The 18,589-nt window shown below is 36.7% G+C and overlaps 1 protein-coding gene across 2 annotated transcripts; it reads left to right on the forward strand.

The window, feature by feature from the left end:
- The first annotated feature begins 4,692 nt into the window (after positions 1 to 4,692).
- LOC117995740 (melatonin-related receptor-like) lies at positions 4,693 to 14,194 on the forward strand. Of its 2 annotated transcripts, XM_069508609.1 has the most exons (5): positions 4,693 to 4,794; positions 5,997 to 6,162; positions 6,831 to 7,034; positions 10,178 to 10,347; positions 12,876 to 14,194. In XM_069508609.1, exons 3-5 carry the CDS (start codon positions 6,845 to 6,847, stop codon positions 13,578 to 13,580), a joined length of 1,065 nt encoding a protein of 354 aa, XP_069364710.1. In that variant the 5' UTR covers positions 4,693 to 4,794; positions 5,997 to 6,162; positions 6,831 to 6,844; the 3' UTR covers positions 13,581 to 14,194. The 2 variants fall into 2 exon arrangements, with proteins under 2 accessions (XP_069364710.1, XP_034839623.1); XM_034983732.2 differs by lacking the exons at positions 4,693 to 4,794; positions 5,997 to 6,162 and having other exon boundaries at positions 6,740 to 7,034.
- The last annotated feature ends 4,395 nt before the right edge of the window (positions 14,195 to 18,589 follow it).

An 18,589-nucleotide genomic window follows, 5' to 3' on the forward strand; every position in this document is an offset into this window, starting at 1 on the left:
CCGCGACTTCATCCGCGTGGAATTAGGTTTTTAAAAACACTGAGGGAATTCTTTGATTTTCCGGGATAAAAATTAGCCTATTTCACTCTATGTTATCGAAGTGTTCTGAATCGGCCTGCTGGTCTATATCTATACCCATAGACTATATTATGTATAGTCTATAGTATACCCATGCAAAAAATCACGTCAATCCGTTGCACGTTGCGACTTGATTGGAGGACAAACCAACAAACAAACACACTTTCGCATTTATAATAAGGGTACTATAGCAACCTTGACATCCATGTTTGTGCTACATTTTAGTTTACGCAGTGTTACTGCATCCGTGATCCATCCATTCAAGTGTACTGCTGGGATATTCACTTATAAATTCATGCTTAATTCAACATAACCTAATACCTATAGAGAATGCAGTACAAAAATCATGTGTAAAGAAAAAAAGAAAATTTAGTTTTAAATAATAAATAACGGGTATTGTTTTATTACCTCAACTTTTAGTACAGAAAGTACTTCTTTCAATGTATAAAATAATAAATAATGCGGCCGAACTAAGAATAAGACTGAATTTCTGCCTTATTGCGACGTGTACCTAAGCGGGATTATAATTTTTCATTCGTATTTTCTTTGAAGTCACTACCTAAAAAAATAATATATGAATCAAATCTGCACACGTGTTATACCTGTTATACGTATAGCTGTATAGTTGACCTTAAAAAACTAGTATCCTAGGCCGAAAAAATTAAAAATAAATTACATACAATAGTTACTGCAATTAGAAACAGATGGCGCCACTAGGAAAGATTAGCTGACATCTCTATTCCAGTATATATAATGTACCTATATACTCTGTGCCTGTACCCTTTACCCACGGAACAGAAAATTTCTGTTCCGTGCCTGTAGGTAGGTAGGTACCTGTGACCCTGTGACCACTTATACCTACTGAACCACTACCATAGATTATCTACTACCACTACCATAGAGTAGAGATTACGTTCTACATTTTTTTTTAATTTTTTACGGCCCTGGATGTTAGTTTTTAAAGGCCTTACGTTCTCCATTTTTTTCTTCATTTTTTACGGCCCTGGATGTCAGTTTTTTAAGGCCTTACGTTCTCCATACTTAATGAGAACCACAGATCAATAACATATACCAAAGAGAACATAATCACTACGTTTTACAGTGCGACAAGGCTATCTTGGTGCGTGGCGAAAATAGACTAGATCAATGTTTAAATAAACATTCATCAAAGCAATAACATGAGCAATACTCGTAACATGACGATGCTGTTGTTTTGAAGTAAGCTTAGGTGAATAAGGAGCACGCATTCTCCCTTTATACACTGTAGTCTTTGAGAGCACGATCTCCGTGTATAAAAAATGTCCGTTAAAAATATGTGCTAAATAACGGTGGCGCTACAGTAGCTTATGGGTAAAATTAAAAAAGAGAGGTATTTTTAAAACAGAGAAATACACTACGTAGATATGTAATAACTTGGTAGGTACGTAAATTGTTGATGTAGGTATGGTATACTGGGGGTACCAGTCAGGTAACCTCCCCGGGTGCCTGAGTGTTGCGAGTCCCTTCTTGGGGAAGAGCAGCGCTTGGGCCGGTGTACCCTGGTAACATGGTTAACAGTTTCTCTTCATGGGATATTGTTAGCCATGGCTAATTGACCTGTCGGGGAGGGGGCGTAGTCCACGCGTCAATCTGAGTGAGCAGAGGGCGCAGTGGACGCACCCATGGGGCATTGCCCCAGGAGCGGAGGGTGTGGCTGTGGTGGGTGGTTGGTGATGAGTGTTTCATCACCCATCCATACACTGGATGCCCCACCGGTCTCTCGCGCGTCCATTTTGGTGACGGGCGAGGGAGATGATGAGGATGGGGAACGTGGAGAGGGAATGGCCCTCCCCGGGAGCCCTAGCCCTCGTGAGGATCTGTGGATGATGGACACGGGGCGGTCCATCGCTCACAGTGTGGTCCTCGGGTTGGTTGGCGTACGGTGGTTCCGGCATGCCTCTGACAGTGTTTGGGAGCACGTAGTGCCCCAGTGGAATGTAGACATAATACGTTTTTGATGCACTATGCCTGGATTTTATACGGCTTCTTAATGGTAGGAGATCTCATCCAGCCATCTCCTGAACTTCTTCCACTGGGATATCTCCGGCGAGTTCTGTGGTGAATGCAGCAAATAATTGTACGTGTTCACCGTAGCAGCTACGTGTTTGCTTCAATTGATAGCTCCCTAAAATAAATAGCGTCTAATTGAATTATTGAGGAATGTCGGCTCCCATATCTTGGAAATGTGTTCTTCTTCTATGAACAATCTTGAGTCACTTTTAGAGCACCCGTTCATCACTTCCACCACACAGGGGCAAGTGGTAACAACCCTAGATTTATCGGCTTGGCCAGTAGTTAGCTGGTTTCGTTCTGATATTTTGTTTCTAGCATTTGTGCCACATAACCGCAGCCGCCGCCCAGCCGAGAGGGCGATGAATTGATGACAGAATATTTAATTGAGACTACTTTCACTAATAGTAATTATTCAAACAGTCAATAACTTTGCTTAAAAAGCTAGTTTGTAGGTTTGTTTCACATAATAATGAGATGAGACAAGTAGGTACCTATGTATAAATTGACTGGATGGTTACTGTCTGTTTATGTATTTGATCTTCAAACAGCTTACTTACGTCACTAAAGGCGCCTTCATGCCGCCATGTCCCCGTGGTAAGAGAACCCGTTGGAAATTTCAAGGAGGTACTTTATAAACGCTAATACCTACATTTTACCATTGTAACTGGTGGTTGAATATTACCTTAAATCAATACTTATAATAAAACTGTAACAGGTCAAATTCTGTACATTGAAGATATTTTGAAAAAATGTTTTCGAGGGCACTCTATAATCGATACTGAACCCAAAACTGTAATTTTTTTCATTTTTGTCTGTCTGTCTGTCTATCTGTCTGTCTGTCTGTCTGTCTGTCTGTCTGTCTGTCTGTCTGTCTGTCTGTATCACGGCCGCGCATCACGCTGAAACTACTGAATGGATTCCAATGAAACTTGGTACGATTTGAGGTCATACTATGAGGAAGAATATAGGATACTTTTTATCCCGAAATTCAGCATGGTTCAAGTAGGAGAGGGGATGAAAATTAAAATGTATACTGAGTTGTAATTCATTAACGCGTAGTCCGATTTCATTCATTCTTTTTTGTTAGAAAGGGGATATTTTAAAGATTGTTCCGTAAATATTTCAAGGTCATCGGTTTTTAATCGACTGTCAAAAAGGAGGTGGTTCTTTTTTCTACATCGATTTTTTCGAGGTTTCTGGACCGATTAGCAATTTTTTTTTAAATCAACAAAAAAAGTTTTCGTGGTGGTCACATAAAAAAATCTGGATTCAACTCCTTAATCCTGATGCTGCAGGGTTACTGCCCGCCTGAGTTATCAAGATTCAGGAAGTGTTCATAGTGAATTCATATTGTAGGTACCAAGTCCTCAACCCTGATGATGTATTGTACAGCACTCCTAAACTATAATGTTTCAGTAACTGCGGATGATGCAAAATTAATTTAGGTACCAAGCATAGGCTACATCATTGAACTTCGGATCCTAACTCCTCAATCCTGATGCTGCAAAGTACTAAAGTCCTAAATCGTGGGGATTTTAGAATTTCTGATAGTGAATTGATATTTTAGGTATCAAGCAACGGCTTCACGATGACACTCCCAGTCCGAAATACTCCACCCGAGCGAAGCCGGGGTGGGTCAGCTAGTTAAAAATATAAAAATAACTAAGGAATAAAATATAAGTTATACATAGACTTCATACAAGCAAAACATAAAACTATAGTAGGTAATGAATAAAATGTCAACATAATAAAAGCCCAAATCCATTATTGTTAATACCCTAAAACTTCTTAAAATATCCTTGTCCGTTACGTAGTCCTTAATGTCATATTAATTTTTATTTATTAATATTTTATATATGTAGTCTATTTTTAAACTCTGTCAAAGGCGTCTCTCTTAGATCCTTGGGATTGCCCTTGGATTGCCATACAGCCTACGCACTCTTTGAATAGGTATACCGTTAGTTTTTGTGAAGGTGAATACCTAATAATAAGATTTTATTTTTCCTGCAAATTCTTAAGTTCGCGTTATTGTTATTTCTAGCTAAGACGTCATAAAATGGTGGAAATACCTATCTATTTTTTCTTTTAAAATTGTATTATTAGTTGGGACGCGCTATGTATCTACTTACATAATTTACATTACTCTCAAATCCAATGAGAGTAATCTAAATTATTATGTACACCTAATTTACATTACTCTCGTTGGATTTGAGAGTAATGTAAATTAGGACTGTCCATCTGGGCAGGCGAATCAAGAACTTTCAATGTTTATAAAACGCTTCAAAATTTCCTACAGGCTCTCAGGCGTCCAATCCAACCCCACCCTGAAAATCGTCTGGATAACTGCGCAGAGCGTTAATTTTTCTTACATGCGCATTGGAAACTCACACCCCCCTATAGACCTCCCTACAATACCTAGCAACAAATGACGCCATCTATAGACGATTACTATTTACTAAGTAAATCAAAAGGCGGTAGATTATAAATATTATTTTTAAACGCAAACAACTTTAGAACACTTGTGGTGTTAGAATTTGACAGTTTTGTATTTGGACAAGTGTTTTGAATAGAATTTTGGGGATTTTATCATTAATTATAAAGTTATGAACTGATTTTATTAATAACATCGAGTTGTTAATAATACAATATCTCTAACTGGAAAAAGTAAGTAGGTACTTATCTAATACAATTATTCTTTAAATAAAATATAATTCTTTTGCCGACAGCAGCTGGTCTTTAGGGTATTTTATACTGTTCTCGAAGTTATGATTTTTCTCATCTTATGTATTACCTAAATAATAAGATTTCTACTATTGCTAATAGTAGTAGTAATAGGGAACATCCCACCATTTTTATTTCTAGAGATAAGTACCTACAGGAAAAAGTATCTTTTTTACTTTCTGCATCGTTTTTCTGCATTGCTAAGCGTCGTGACTCCTTTCCAGTATTCATACAATGGCTGGAGTTTTCTTGCGGTAATAACGCGGTGTGATCCCAGTTCCTTCCGCATACGACTCGACTACGAGTGAGCTGCTTAATATCGACTCTTACGTAACGGTTATCATCAGATGTTAGTGATAATATGCCGTACCGACGCGACGAGGCACCCTTACAGTTACCGGCCAAGATCAACGTTGCTACTAGTGTGATCGTGATCGTATGAAATCGTAAAAAAATCGTAAAAAATCACGTCGCAACGGTACAACGGCTCGACGAGATTTTTTTGGGAGTAACAGGCTAGTTTTTATCACGGAAATTTCCCGCAAGATTCTTTTAATCATTTTTTGTGTTTAAAAATAGACAGATTTTAATCTGTGTAAATGTAATGTAAATATTTACTAATTAGAAGATATTATTCACCAATATCTATATAAATATACAGACAGATTAAAATCTGTCTGTATATTTATATTGGTAAATCATATCTTTAAATTGGTCGATGTCTAATACAACTTTTGGACATTTTTCGATTTTTTATGAGGGGGCTAAAAACAGCGCGAAATGTTTCGTGTACGCACTACATGCTAGGCCGGAACTTGGCCTGATGCACCCCAGGCGCCTTAATAATTGTTGTCAACAGTTGTCAATTAATTTTGTATGAGGGGGCTAAAAACAGCGCGAAATGTTCCGTGTACACACTACATGCTAGGCCGGAACTTGGCCTGACGCACCCCAGGCGCCTTAATTGATGTCAACAGTTCTCAATTAATTTTAATGCGTAAAAGTACGATTTTGGTGAATCTTACTTTTGACAGTTGACCCATAGAGTTAAATTGGCACGTAAGGAGTTATTTTGAACGGACTATACGTAAACTACTTACGTAACTTACACGTGTAGTCGCGACCTTAAAATATTGTGCATGAAGTTCACACAGGCGCAGCGCAGCGCAGCGCATACCACCCTTCGAGGGCTGCCACTACATTTCGAAAACGCAGCAGTTAAATTCTAGACTTTGCTGCAGAGTGTCTGATGCAATTTAGCATCCCGGTGCGAGTCACTGAATTTTGATGCAACAAGTGTGTACAATAAATGTAAGCATTCATTTTACTTAATTATTAGATGTTTATTGTAACATATGTGATGGAAAATAATAATTTATTATTTTTATTTATAGTTGAAAGAGTTTAAAAAAAATTCGTCAAGTATTAAGAAAACTTTAATGTGCAAATTAGAACTCAAACTGCGAATTTTCGCACAATTCTATATTAAATATTTGATTTTACTATCTGTTTAGAATCTAAAATCTAAGTCTTTATAAAACAATAGTTTATAATAAATAGTACTGAAGTATTCAATAATATCTAGGACATCCGCCTCCTATTCGGGAGGTCGATCCCGGGTACGCAACTCTAACTTTTCAGAGTTATGTGGGTTTTAAGAAATTAAATATTACTCGCTTTAACGTGAAGGAAAACAACGTGAGGAAACCTGCATGCCTGAGTTCTCAATAAGTGTGAAGTCTGCCAATCCGCACTTGGCCAGCGCGAACAGGCGGTGAACTATGGCCAAACCCTTCTCATACTGAGAGGAGACCCGTTCTCTGTATTGGGCTGGCGATAGGTTGATCATGATAATGATGAATATTAATTACAGTTTTTTCATTTAATTTTTATAACAACACGCAAGTTTTTTATAGAAAGTGATGACTTAATAAGTATCTATATCTTGTAAGTCCTAATTAAGATTGTTTTGGCCACAGATACCATAAACGCTATGGTTGGAATTCACAATGGAAGCTACCAGTCAGTCTACCACCAAGGAGCCTACTCACCCTTGATGCTGAATAACAACTGGCCAAGAGTCTTGCGACTCCTCTTCATGCTGTTTTGTGCTTGTTTTGGAAGCATTATGAATGGTTTTTTTGTCAGTTCTTTTTTTGTGGAGCGACATTTGAAGAGAATTGGTAAGATGTCACACACTTAACAATGATTTACCTACTAACTTAAACCTAAATGATACCTAATGATGATAAGTAGTATATACCTACCAAGTGCATGCTAATTAACTAAAATAAGCAAAGCGAAGGATAATAATAATTATTAATATATTTAATTATTATATTAATTAAGTATGTGTTGGCGAATTAAATATCTGCCTATATATTTTTACTTCGTTATTTTACTATTCCATTACTTTTTGCGCCTTGTAACATCACTTTGTTGTCTGTCTGTCTGTTAATCTGTCTGTCTGTCTCTCGTGTCTGTCAAGACCAAGGCAATTAAAAGCTATAGCGTACTTACTTCCTGTTGACTTAGAATCATGAAATTCGACACCTGATAGCAATGTCTTAAACCACAAATAAAGGGGACAGTCCGTCCAATAAAAAGTGTTATTTCTTATATTATATGAGGGTACGGGCACCTTCGTTGCGAGCCCGACTCTCTTTTGACTGGTTTTTAGGGTTCCGTACCTCAAAAGGAAAAACAGAACCCTTATAGGATCACTTTGTTGTCTGTCTGTCTGTCTGACTGGCTGACTGTCTGACTGTCTGTCGGTCTGTTAAGAAACCTACAGGGTACTTCCCGTTGACCTAGAATCATGAAATTTGGCAGGTAGGTAGGTCTTATAGCTGACATTTGCTGCTGACAGCTGAAAACCGCGAATTTGTGGTTACATTACACAAAAAAAGAAAAAATGTGGTCATGAACTAATAATTAGCATTTTCAATTTTCGAAGTAGGATAACTAAGTATATCAAGTGGGGTATCATATGAAAGGTCTTCATCTGTACATTCTAAGCCTGACTTGCACTTGGCCGGTTTTTTAAGTTATGTACATTTCAGGATAAGGTCTGTTTGGGTAAGTGCGCCTACCCCTAAAATATCCAAATCTACTGATAATAATATAATGCAACTAGCAACATACAGGAAACAAAAACATAAACAAATGGATGCCTTCATCCTAATTTGATATAGATAGGTATTCGCCATTTTGTTTTTCGTGTCATTTATACATATATATTATTATTACTTACATAAAGCTGGAAAAATTGCGAGTAAATGATAATATTATAAGTACCATAGTACAAGCTAATTAACGCTAACGATTAAAATCATCATGCAAAGCGAAAGATAATATAATTATTAATATATTTTACTAGCAATTGCCCGTGACTTCGTCCGCGTAAAATTTCTGGTTTCTCAGGAGATCTGAAATTTTCCCGCTGCAAAAAGCCGCATTTACCTACTTACTCAGTCTCACCTTAAGGCACGGAACCCAGAATACCTAAATGCCAATTTTCATATCTCTAACTTCAAAAACAGGATTTACATATAACTTTTAAACCCCCATTTCACCCCCTTAGGGGGAGAATTTAGTTAGATCCTTTCTTATTTGATACCTACCCCCTAGAAAGAACCTACGTTTCAAATTTCAAGTAAAAATAGTAACAATAGTTAAAAAAATTATATAAAACTTTTCCTCCCTATTTTACCACCCTTAAGGGGGGAATTTTCCAAATTGACTTACCAATACAGATTTTTATTATTTAAAGCTAATAACCTAAATGTAAGATGATTGATCGAAGACCTAAGACCGGGAGCCGCAGCAGAAACAGCTGAAAACGGCAAGCGGCGCAAGTATGCCTCTCTTATAGAGAGTTACATTTTTGTGCCGTTTGCCGTGGAGACCCTGGGGCCATGGAGTCTTAGTGCTAAAAATTTTTTACGAGACATTTCACCGCGATTAATAGCCTCAACTGGTGACAGAAGGGCTGGCTCATTTTTTGCGCAGCGGATCAGCCTGGCTGTCCAGCGCGGAAATGCAGCCAGTATTCTTGGCACCATTCCACGCGGTCATGATTTATATAGTAATTAGATAAGGCTAGCCTTAAGTTTTATTGTATTAAAAAAAAAATAGTAAAAAAAAAAAAAAAAAAACCTAAATGTTGATTTTCATGTCTCTAACTTCAAAAACATAGGACTTTCATACAACCTTCGACCCTTTCACGATTTCGATTCACACCCTTAGGGGGGGAATTTATCAAAACCGTTTCTTAGCTGACACCCACGTCATATAAAGAACATACCTTCCAAATTTCAAGTTTGTAGGCTTAATAGTTTCTGAGATTTCGTGATTAGTCAGTCAATGAGTGAGTGGTATTTCGCTTTTATATTATTTAGATTAAAATCTATATTTTACGTGATTATTTTTCTATTCTATTACATTACGTGTACATTTGGGGATATACAGTGAGAAATTTTAGTGGCTGTTTTGCTGCAGCGATATTATTTTATCTTAATAGATAGTACCTACCATCGATTTATAAAATTGCAAATCACTTTAGTTCCATCATCATGATCAACCCATCGCCGGCTCACTGCAGAGCAGGTTTTGGAAGTCGCTTTTTAATAAAAAAAATTATAGTGCACGCTTAGAATAGGCTCGCGAATTGATTAAATTTAAAACTGTCAGACTGTGTATATCCTTTTCATATTACATTAGTAAGAAGAGGATGCGAATTACCTACTCTCAAAATTTGTGCTCAGAATGAGTACCATTATTGTAAAGGTACATTTGTAATATTTTTGCAAAAATCGTGGAAGTTTTGAAATAAAAGCGATTAGAAAATGTCTTTTATTAAATTCTCATTTATGAAAACACTGGAAATCATAACTGATGATTCAAAAAAATAACGCATACGGCGCGTCTTCCACCGCCTGCAGAATTGAGTAGAGCGCACATGTTACTTATGTTCAATTTTCATATTACTTTTTGCCTGGTTCTAGTCTTTCATGAGGATTATATCTACTTACCAGTTATACTGTGTGAGAAGCGTGTTGTCATTTTATACATATCTTACACCCGGCTGTACTCACGTGTTTAGTCGACGTTAGCCCGACTAGTTTCGAACCCATCCGGAGTCCTTTTTCAAGGAGTCAGTTCGCGCACGCGTTGCGGTTGAGACTGCGCGCCGCGCGCGCCGCGCTGTGAATACAGCTAGGTGTAAGATATGTATAATATGGAAATCACTCACGATAGTTTAAACGCTAAAATAGCATGTTGTCACTTTTGGGTAAGCTAAAAGTGTCCTTTATATTGTGCTCAGGAAACATCTACCTTGCATGCGCTGGTTTAAGCGACCTCTTAGTCACGGCTGGTGTGATGCCGATTAGTGCAGTCGTACTGCTCTCGGGACAATGGGACGACTTGCAGGTCTGCAGAACTGCACAAATTACCGCGCAAACGGCTACCTACGCATACGCATGGTTTTTCATGGTAAGTGAAAAAATAATACTCCGTATGCATTAACACTGTTGCACCAACTATAATATAGTTTTAGTAATATTTATTTTTGTATAATATACCATACCAAATAACAATGATTATATCTACTTACCAGTTATACTGTGTGAGAAGCGTGTTGTCATTTTATACATATCTTACACCCGGCTGTACTCACGTGTTTAGTCGACGTTAGCCCGACTAGTTTCGAACCCATCCGGAGTCCTTTTTCAAGGAGTCAGTTCGCGCACGCGTTGCGGTTCAAAATCTTACAAGTGACAGAGATCGTGCCAGGCTTCTAGCATTATCCGAAAAGGAATCTGGGTATTGGCTGCATGCCTTGCCATCAAAAAATCTCGGCACACTTTTAGATAACGAAAGTTTTCGTGTGGCTCTAGGTCTCAGATTGGGAACACCACTGTGCCATCAGCACAGATGTCCGTGTGGAAAAGAGGTTGATAAATTTGGAATCCACGGACTCTCTTGCCAAAGGAGCTCCGGTAGGCTGTTTAGGCATGGCTCTCTTAACGATACAATTAAAAGAGCTCTTGCCACCATAAATATTCCTGCGCTCATTGAGCCGGCAGGGATTAGTCGGGATGATGGCAAGAGACCTGATGGATTGACGCTGGTTCCCTGGGAACGGGGACGGGCGCTAATGTGGGACGCAACTTGCGTTGACACATTGGCCCCGTGTCATATCAGGAAGACAGCATCAAGACCGGGAGCCGCAGCAGAAACAGCTGAAAACGGCAAGCGGCGCAAGTATGCCTCTCTTATAGAGAGTTACATTTTTGTGCCGTTTGCCGTGGAGACCCTGGGGCCATGGAGTCTTAGTGCTAAAAATTTTTTACGAGACATTTCACCGCGATTAATAGCCTCAACTGGTGACAGAAGGGCTGGCTCATTTTTTGCGCAGCGGATCAGCCTAGCTGTCCAGCGCGGAAATGCAGCCAGTATTCTTGGCACCATTCCACGCGGTCATGATTTATATAGTAATTAGATAAGGCTAGCTTTAAGTTTTATTGTATTAAAAAAAAAAAAATAACAATTAATATTAACATCTACACATTAAAATTTATTTATTTATTTAGGTATTTATTTATTATAATTTAATTTATAACCTTAAACTAAATTCTTTTTATTATAAAAATTTTTTACAAAAAAAATAAAAACCGACTTCGTTACATAAACACTAAAAATTGAAAAATAATTTAATTTATTACCGAATATATTATGTATATAAGAGTTAATATAGTTCCCTAATAATACTTTTTGGTGCCGGTGCCAATTAGCTTTAGCTGCGCGAATCGTCTAGACTTCATATTTTTATGGGACTCCACAATGGCACCTCATTGGCACCGACCCCAAAAAATATTATTATGGAACTATATTAACTCTTATATACATAATATATTCGGTAATAAATTAAATTATTTTTCAATTTTTAGTGTTTATGTAACGAAGTCGGTTTTTATTTTTTTTGTAAAAAATTTTTATTTCACAATTTTTAGTGGCCCCATGAAATTATGCTATGACGGGTTAAAAATCTACTGTTTACTAAGCTATTACACTGATCGCGAGCAATTTACTCTTATCCGTTGAGGAGTTCCAGTATCTATCTTCGAAGATGTTCATCAGATCTTCACCAAATTGAAATGGGACCAACTTTGAAGTATACCCTTTCAAACAAAAAAGAATTTTCAAAATCGGTCCAGGCGTTTTTGAGTAATCGGGGAACATACATAAAAAAAAAAAAAAAAAAAAAAAAAAAAAAAGATTCCGACGAATTGAGAACCTCCTCCTTTTTTTGAAGTCGGTTAAAAAGAAGAAAGTAGGTAGGTACACTGGATGTTAATTTATAATAAAATAAAAACCTATAGGTTTGTATAAATGTTAGTATGAATGTGTTATATAAATGTTTTGTATGCAAGGTTAACTAAAACCTAATAAGTAGGTACCTACCTAAAAAAATTATAAATCGTGTGAGGTCGATGATCAATGTCAGCCCAAGCACAGACTACGGTATATTTGGGCTGCAAACTGCAAACACCAGTCTCGGTTTTTTATCTAGTGCTTTGGTTTAAAAGTGTGGTGTAAAATGTTCACTTTTCATTTTGTCGAACAAAAAAAATAAAAATTTCAGTATCCTATGATATGAAAATTGTGTTCCTATGATATAAAAATGTATTCAATAAACTCATGTAAATTCGAAAAAAAAAAGCAGTAATATTGGCCTTATATAAATCACGGATCTTTTTCAGCACGGCGCTTTTTTCAGACTGAGAAAGGACACAGTAGTGGGATGAAAACTTGTGTTTCGCATGACTGCAAAGTTGTTATTTGGCGCGAATGTTTCTATTGAATTCCGAGTAAGCGAAGGATTCCATTTTTAATCGATCGCTTCGCCCGTGGTTCGACCTTAGAATCCCTCGCTTACTCAGAATTCAATAGAAACACTCGCGCCAAATAACTTTGCAGCCTTGTATAACAAATAAACCTATTGATTAATTTTTTTACAGATGGTAGCAGGAGAAAACTTTTATTGGATCTGCCGTTCCGTGGACCAGGTTATGATGTTTCTCCATATGCGAATCGCTCCCATATCTTTTTTGATATTCTGCCTGAGTTTCACCCTCGCGGCTGTTGGTGTTCTATTCAATTTAGACTACGACTACTGCACGCGACAATCGTTGGGCAATCCCTCCTTCAGATTCTTCACGTCGGTTATCTTTTATGGCATATTTCCGGTGTTCACTATGGGCTGCTTAATAGCAGCCATCTTAAGACTCAAACGTCGTGCACGGGAAGAAGTACAATACAGACGATCTCGGATTTACAGACGTGAATATTCATTTACTGCATTGAACTTAATGGCCTATGTACAGTTTCTCGTATCGTGGATGCCGTACTGGGTTATTGTCAACAAGTTCCCTAGCACCAGCGATGCTCAATACTACAACACTGTCTGGACAGGCTTGTTTCGATCAGTTTTTGTTAGTTTTATATACGGCATTAGCAACAGGTATTTTAGACGTGCCTACGCACGTATTTATAAATACTGCTGCTGCAAACGCACTCTTTCAGTTTCGTTTGCTAGTCGACACAGGAGGACACTAGAACAGACGACTACGACAGGCGAGCCAAGCGGCCATGTCATGCACCAAGCCGTTACCAGCAACAGCCCATATCGGGGCACTTTGGTATTACAAGAAACGCAGATATAAATTTACCAAAATGTAGTTTGTGTAATTTAAAAAGAATGAATTTAAGAAATATGGTAACATAAATTAAACTTGAAAATACACATAAAAGTAGGTACATAATCTGCTCGGTGCGTGCGATCTATATTTTAAAATAATTCACGTAGCTACATCACCCACAATGGAACGGTATATTTATAATTCTAATGTGTAAAATAGTATCGTTGTAAACTCGTAAATAGTTAAAAAGTAAACAAATAACACATAAAAGTTACAAAAATATTACAAAAATGATATAGTATGTATTTCAATAGATGTATTGTTAAACGTCAAACTTTGTAAGTAGTGTATTTGATTACATATTAAAATTACGTGATTAAATAAACAAAAAGCCCAACTGCTAACAAATACATAGATATGTCCTTTGGGTTTCGCCGCAGTCAGGTGAAAAGAGATTGTTTTAATATATTGGATATGTGTGTAAATTCGTCGTCGTGTTTCACACAGTATTGTATAAGTTTTAAATAATTCATATCATGAAGTTTTGAGAGGATTGTAGGCTAATAATAATAATAACGAGAAAAAGTATCTCGCTCTAGCTGACGAGGTTTCCAACATATATCATGTGGAGTCCACTGAAATTATCCCAATAGTTTAATTTTTTTTTTTTTTTTAATACAATAAAACTTAAAGCTAGCCTTATCTAATTACTATCCCAATAGTCATAATATGACTAGTGATAGTCACCTCAGGTGGTGAGTGAGGCTGACTGGGATCATCCTATTCGCAGATATTGCGAATAGGTTGATCCCAGTCAGCCTCACTCACCATCTGAGGTGACTGGGGTTCCGTTCGATCCGGGAGATCGTTCCGGGGGGAGGAGGGCAATTCGATCGCAACCAGGATGCAAAAACCGGTCTTGCTGGACTCGGTTAGGATATTCCGCCGATTTCTCAACCTGTCACCTGACCCCCGGCCGTTTAGTCTGCCCTGCTGGGGTGTAAGTAATTCTCCGCCCGGTACATACAATTATGTATTTTTGTAACCTGTAACTATGTAAGTTTATCTATTTTTATAAATTAAAGTGTATTTTAATTCCTTTTGGTTTTATATAATATATTTATCTTGTACATGGGCATGAGAGTAGAAATATATTAATAAAAATATAATAAAAGGGTATTTATTTATATAAATGGACTAACTAACTGACTAGCAGATCTGACTGAAAAATTGAACCACTAAAAGATTAAAATGGGGTTTGAAATTTGTTCAGTCCACGCGGACGAAGTCGAGAGCATAAGCTAGTATAGTATATATGCCGTGTGGCACCGGCAGAGAAGAATATTGCCACCCCATCTCATCCCGTGGGTGTCGTAAGAGGCGACTAAGGGAATAGAGGAACTGATTATCCAAGTGCCCAGAAATTTGGCATGCTGGCCACAGAAACAGCCTCCATTATCCCCACCTCTCTTGGCTTGGCTAAAAAACGGGCTTGCTGGACTCGGCTAGAATAAATTATAGTCCGCCGATTTCTCAACCTGTCGCCCTGACTTCGGCCGTCTGGTCTCATCTGCGGGTGTGTTAAAATCTTCAGAAGCTCCAAATTTCCGCCCGGTACAAATATGTACATATTAATCAGTGGCGTGCAGCTCGTAGAGGCATAAACGCACTGCTTACCCTCATTGTAATAAATCAATGCTTATTTTTTATTATAACCTGCTATAGGAGAAGTTCATACCTAAATGCATACCCTGGCTTGAACTCGTGTGCACGCCACTGATATTAATATAATGTGTATGCAGGTTTATTTATTTTTATGCATGTATATATATATATAAAAATTGCTTTTATATGTATTTTTTTTCACGGGCGTGAGAGTAAGTAATATAGGATAATAATAATAAGAGGAGCTTGCAAAAAAACGGTGTACTTACACTACTCATCAAAATACTTTTTAGGATTCCGTACCCGAAGGGACCTGATTACCAAGCCTCTGCTGTACGTCCCTCTGTTGGGAGGGAATAAAAAAATATAATTTTACCCAGAGTTCGTGATTCCGATCAATAAATTTTTTTTTAGTTTCTTGCTTCTACTGTAAAGTTTTATTTCGTGCAATGACACCGTTTTGTTAGCCAGTTCCTCATATTATACTTAATAATGTTATGCACAAATCAATTACTGTTGTTAATTATAGCTAATAGATGAAAAAATTGTATTATATAGATGAAAACGAAAAATGGAGAAACGCACAAGAAGTTAGCAAAAATAGTTAAATGTTTAAAATAACACTATTACTTAGGTACCATATGCAGTAGCGGATCTTAATTTTCTGAGGCCCAAGACACAATTTGATCTGAACACCCCCTGTTGACTCAACTAAAATATAAAGTACAGAAAAATTATTAAGTTTTTTTTCTATAAATTATTCACAGTTATGCAAAATCCATTTGAGATGAATCACAAATGTCAGATTAAAAGTACGAAGTAAGATTTTTTGAAGAAATATATAAAATGAAAACTTGATTGACTGACCAACCGACTGAATAATTGACTGACTGAATTCTAGGTCAACGGGAAGTACTCTTTAGGTTTCTTGACAGACACGACAGATAGACAGACAGACGGACAGGGTTCCCTTTTCCTTTTAAGGTACGGAACCCTAAAAATGGAAATAGAAACGTTTTACTGAAATATTCTTTAATTTTAAAGAAGCTATCCTTAGCTTCTAAACCCTAATCTGCCTCTTACTTACAGTAAGTTGTCTCTATCGTTGAGACTGACAAAACGTCGCATAGGTAGGAGTGACAGAGACAACGCACTACGAAGCCGAAATGTCTTTCAAAAGGTCGTTGTACAATATTTCTTGCCGGCTACTGTACTTTCTTAACATATTTCTGTTTTCTGACTTCACTTGCAAATTGTGAAAGAGGCCCTTAGATTTGGGATTTTACTTAAGATTTGGAGGACCTCCTAGAATTAGAATATTGTGCCTGGGTCTTCATGGAATTAATCCGCCACTGGGTACATTACTGTGTCTCCTTTCCCAATTTTCCAGTTATAACATCTTGTGTCCGATTTATGAGTGAAATCTATAGAGCGCGCTTTGACTTTGCTCAGACTTAAGATTGAGTTAAAACAAAACAGATTTATGTGAAAAATATACGTCTGTCTCGTTTTAACTGTCTTAAGTCAAGCAAAGTCAGAATTCGCTCTATACATTTCACCCTAAGTGTGAAGAAATCTTAGTTGTAGTGAACTACATATTTCATAGGTGTACCCATTCACTTATGTTATGGTAGTAATTAAATGGTAGGTATATAAAAACGATTATTATGTATGTCACTGACAATCATCGGTGGAGTGATCAGTACAACAGTCACCACCAGTACAACTTTCATAATAATTTAGGTATATCTTGGAAACGTGACGCTTTGGAAGATTTTGTCTCATACAATCCATACAATACTTGTTTGTATTGATGCCAGCTATTGATTAATGTAGGTTTAAAAAAAAAAAGAAGATGGCGGATATGAAAGTAGGCCAGGCTCCTTACTAAAACATTCAAGCCGTGCCGCCAAGCGATTTAGCGTTCCGGTACGATGCCGTGTAGAAACCAAAGGTGTATTGGTTGCGTAATTTACTTTCCTATTAATGTACATAGTTTTATGCTACTATACCGAATACGCACAAATAGCTCAACCGGTATAGGAGTGGACTGAAAACCGAAAGGTCGACGGTTCAAACCCCGCCCGTTGCACTATTGTCGTACCTACTCCTAGCACAAGCTGACGCTTACTTGGAGAGGAAAGGAGAATATTAGTCATTTAACATGGCTAGTATTCTTAAAAAAAATAGTTTTAAAGAATTATATTATTACTTAAGGACTGCGAAAGTGGTTTTAATTTTTTCGAGCCTATTATTATCCCAGAATAGATATACCTACCTACTTATATTTCTTAGACAATCACTTGTACCTAACAAAAAATAGTGAATATTATGTCTTAGTCTTGATAAATGTCAAAATTAATGTTTGTGATTATTAATATAAATATACCTACCAACCTGATATAAATGATTTAAAAAAGCTTAAAAAGATTTAAAATTACGTAGGTATTTAGTATCTGTTTAAGTATTACAGTGTAATAGTTCAATTAATAATATAATATACATGCTATTTGAGTGTATACACTTAAGAATAATAATTGTGAATGCTGTTTACCTACTTACCTTGTACTTACTTCCCTACGGATTATAAGACGAATTTATCTTGCCATTTTATTGTCTATTTTTATATTTGTCTACAATATTATAATCTAGTATCTACTATTATGAAATTGAATACATAATATTATTATAATTATATCTCTTAAAGAAGACTTATTTACAATATTAAACTATCTAGACCATAAACAAGTAAATTATTTAAATTAACAAAAACCAGTGCAAGTCAGACTCGCGCACCGAGGGTTCCATACTGCAGTCGTATTTTTTCGACATTTTGCACGATAAATCAAAAACTATAATGCATAAAAATATTTTTTTTTTTAAATGTATGTACATGTAAAGCTCCGTTCATTGAAATAGTACGGTAGTTATTTTACTTTGAAAGTTGAAAATACTAATTATTTGTTAAAAAATCAAAATGTGTTCAAACAATTCATGGTTTTCAGATTTTTATAAGAGCTACATACCTAACTCCCTACCTACCTACCTCCCTCCCTATAGGTGTCTTGACAGACAGACAGACAACAAAGTGATCCTATAAAAGTTCAGTTTTTCCTTTTGAGGTACGGAACCCTAAAAAGTATTATTAAATAATCCCAAATCTATTTTATATCGACCTTTCTAACTAAGCTATCTTTTGTATAAAATTTACACTATAAAATGTATTTTAGATAATAATGTAACATTTAGCAGTTCAAATTTTTAAATAACACAGTCGAAACTGGGTAAGTGAGAATTCAAGAAACCCGAATGTCATTTTCGCTCAGAGGTCAAGATGTGAAAAATTACTTTTTCTAAAACAGTTTCCT

Source organism: Maniola hyperantus, chromosome Z, assembly GCF_902806685.2.
Source record: "Maniola hyperantus chromosome Z, iAphHyp1.2, whole genome shotgun sequence".
NCBI classification, from domain to species: domain Eukaryota; kingdom Metazoa; phylum Arthropoda; class Insecta; order Lepidoptera; family Nymphalidae; genus Maniola; species Maniola hyperantus.

Coding starts and splice junctions, on each gene's coding strand:
- LOC117995740 (XM_069508609.1), top strand. CDS start 6,845: ATGGTTGGAATTCACAATGGAAGCTACCAGTCAGTCTACCACCAAGGA. Junction 7,035..10,177: donor GCGACATTTGAAGAGAATTG/GTAAGATGTCAC, acceptor TATTGTGCTCAG/GAAACATCTACCTTGCATGC. Junction 10,348..12,875: donor CATACGCATGGTTTTTCATG/GTAAGTGAAAAA, acceptor ATTTTTTTACAG/ATGGTAGCAGGAGAAAACTT.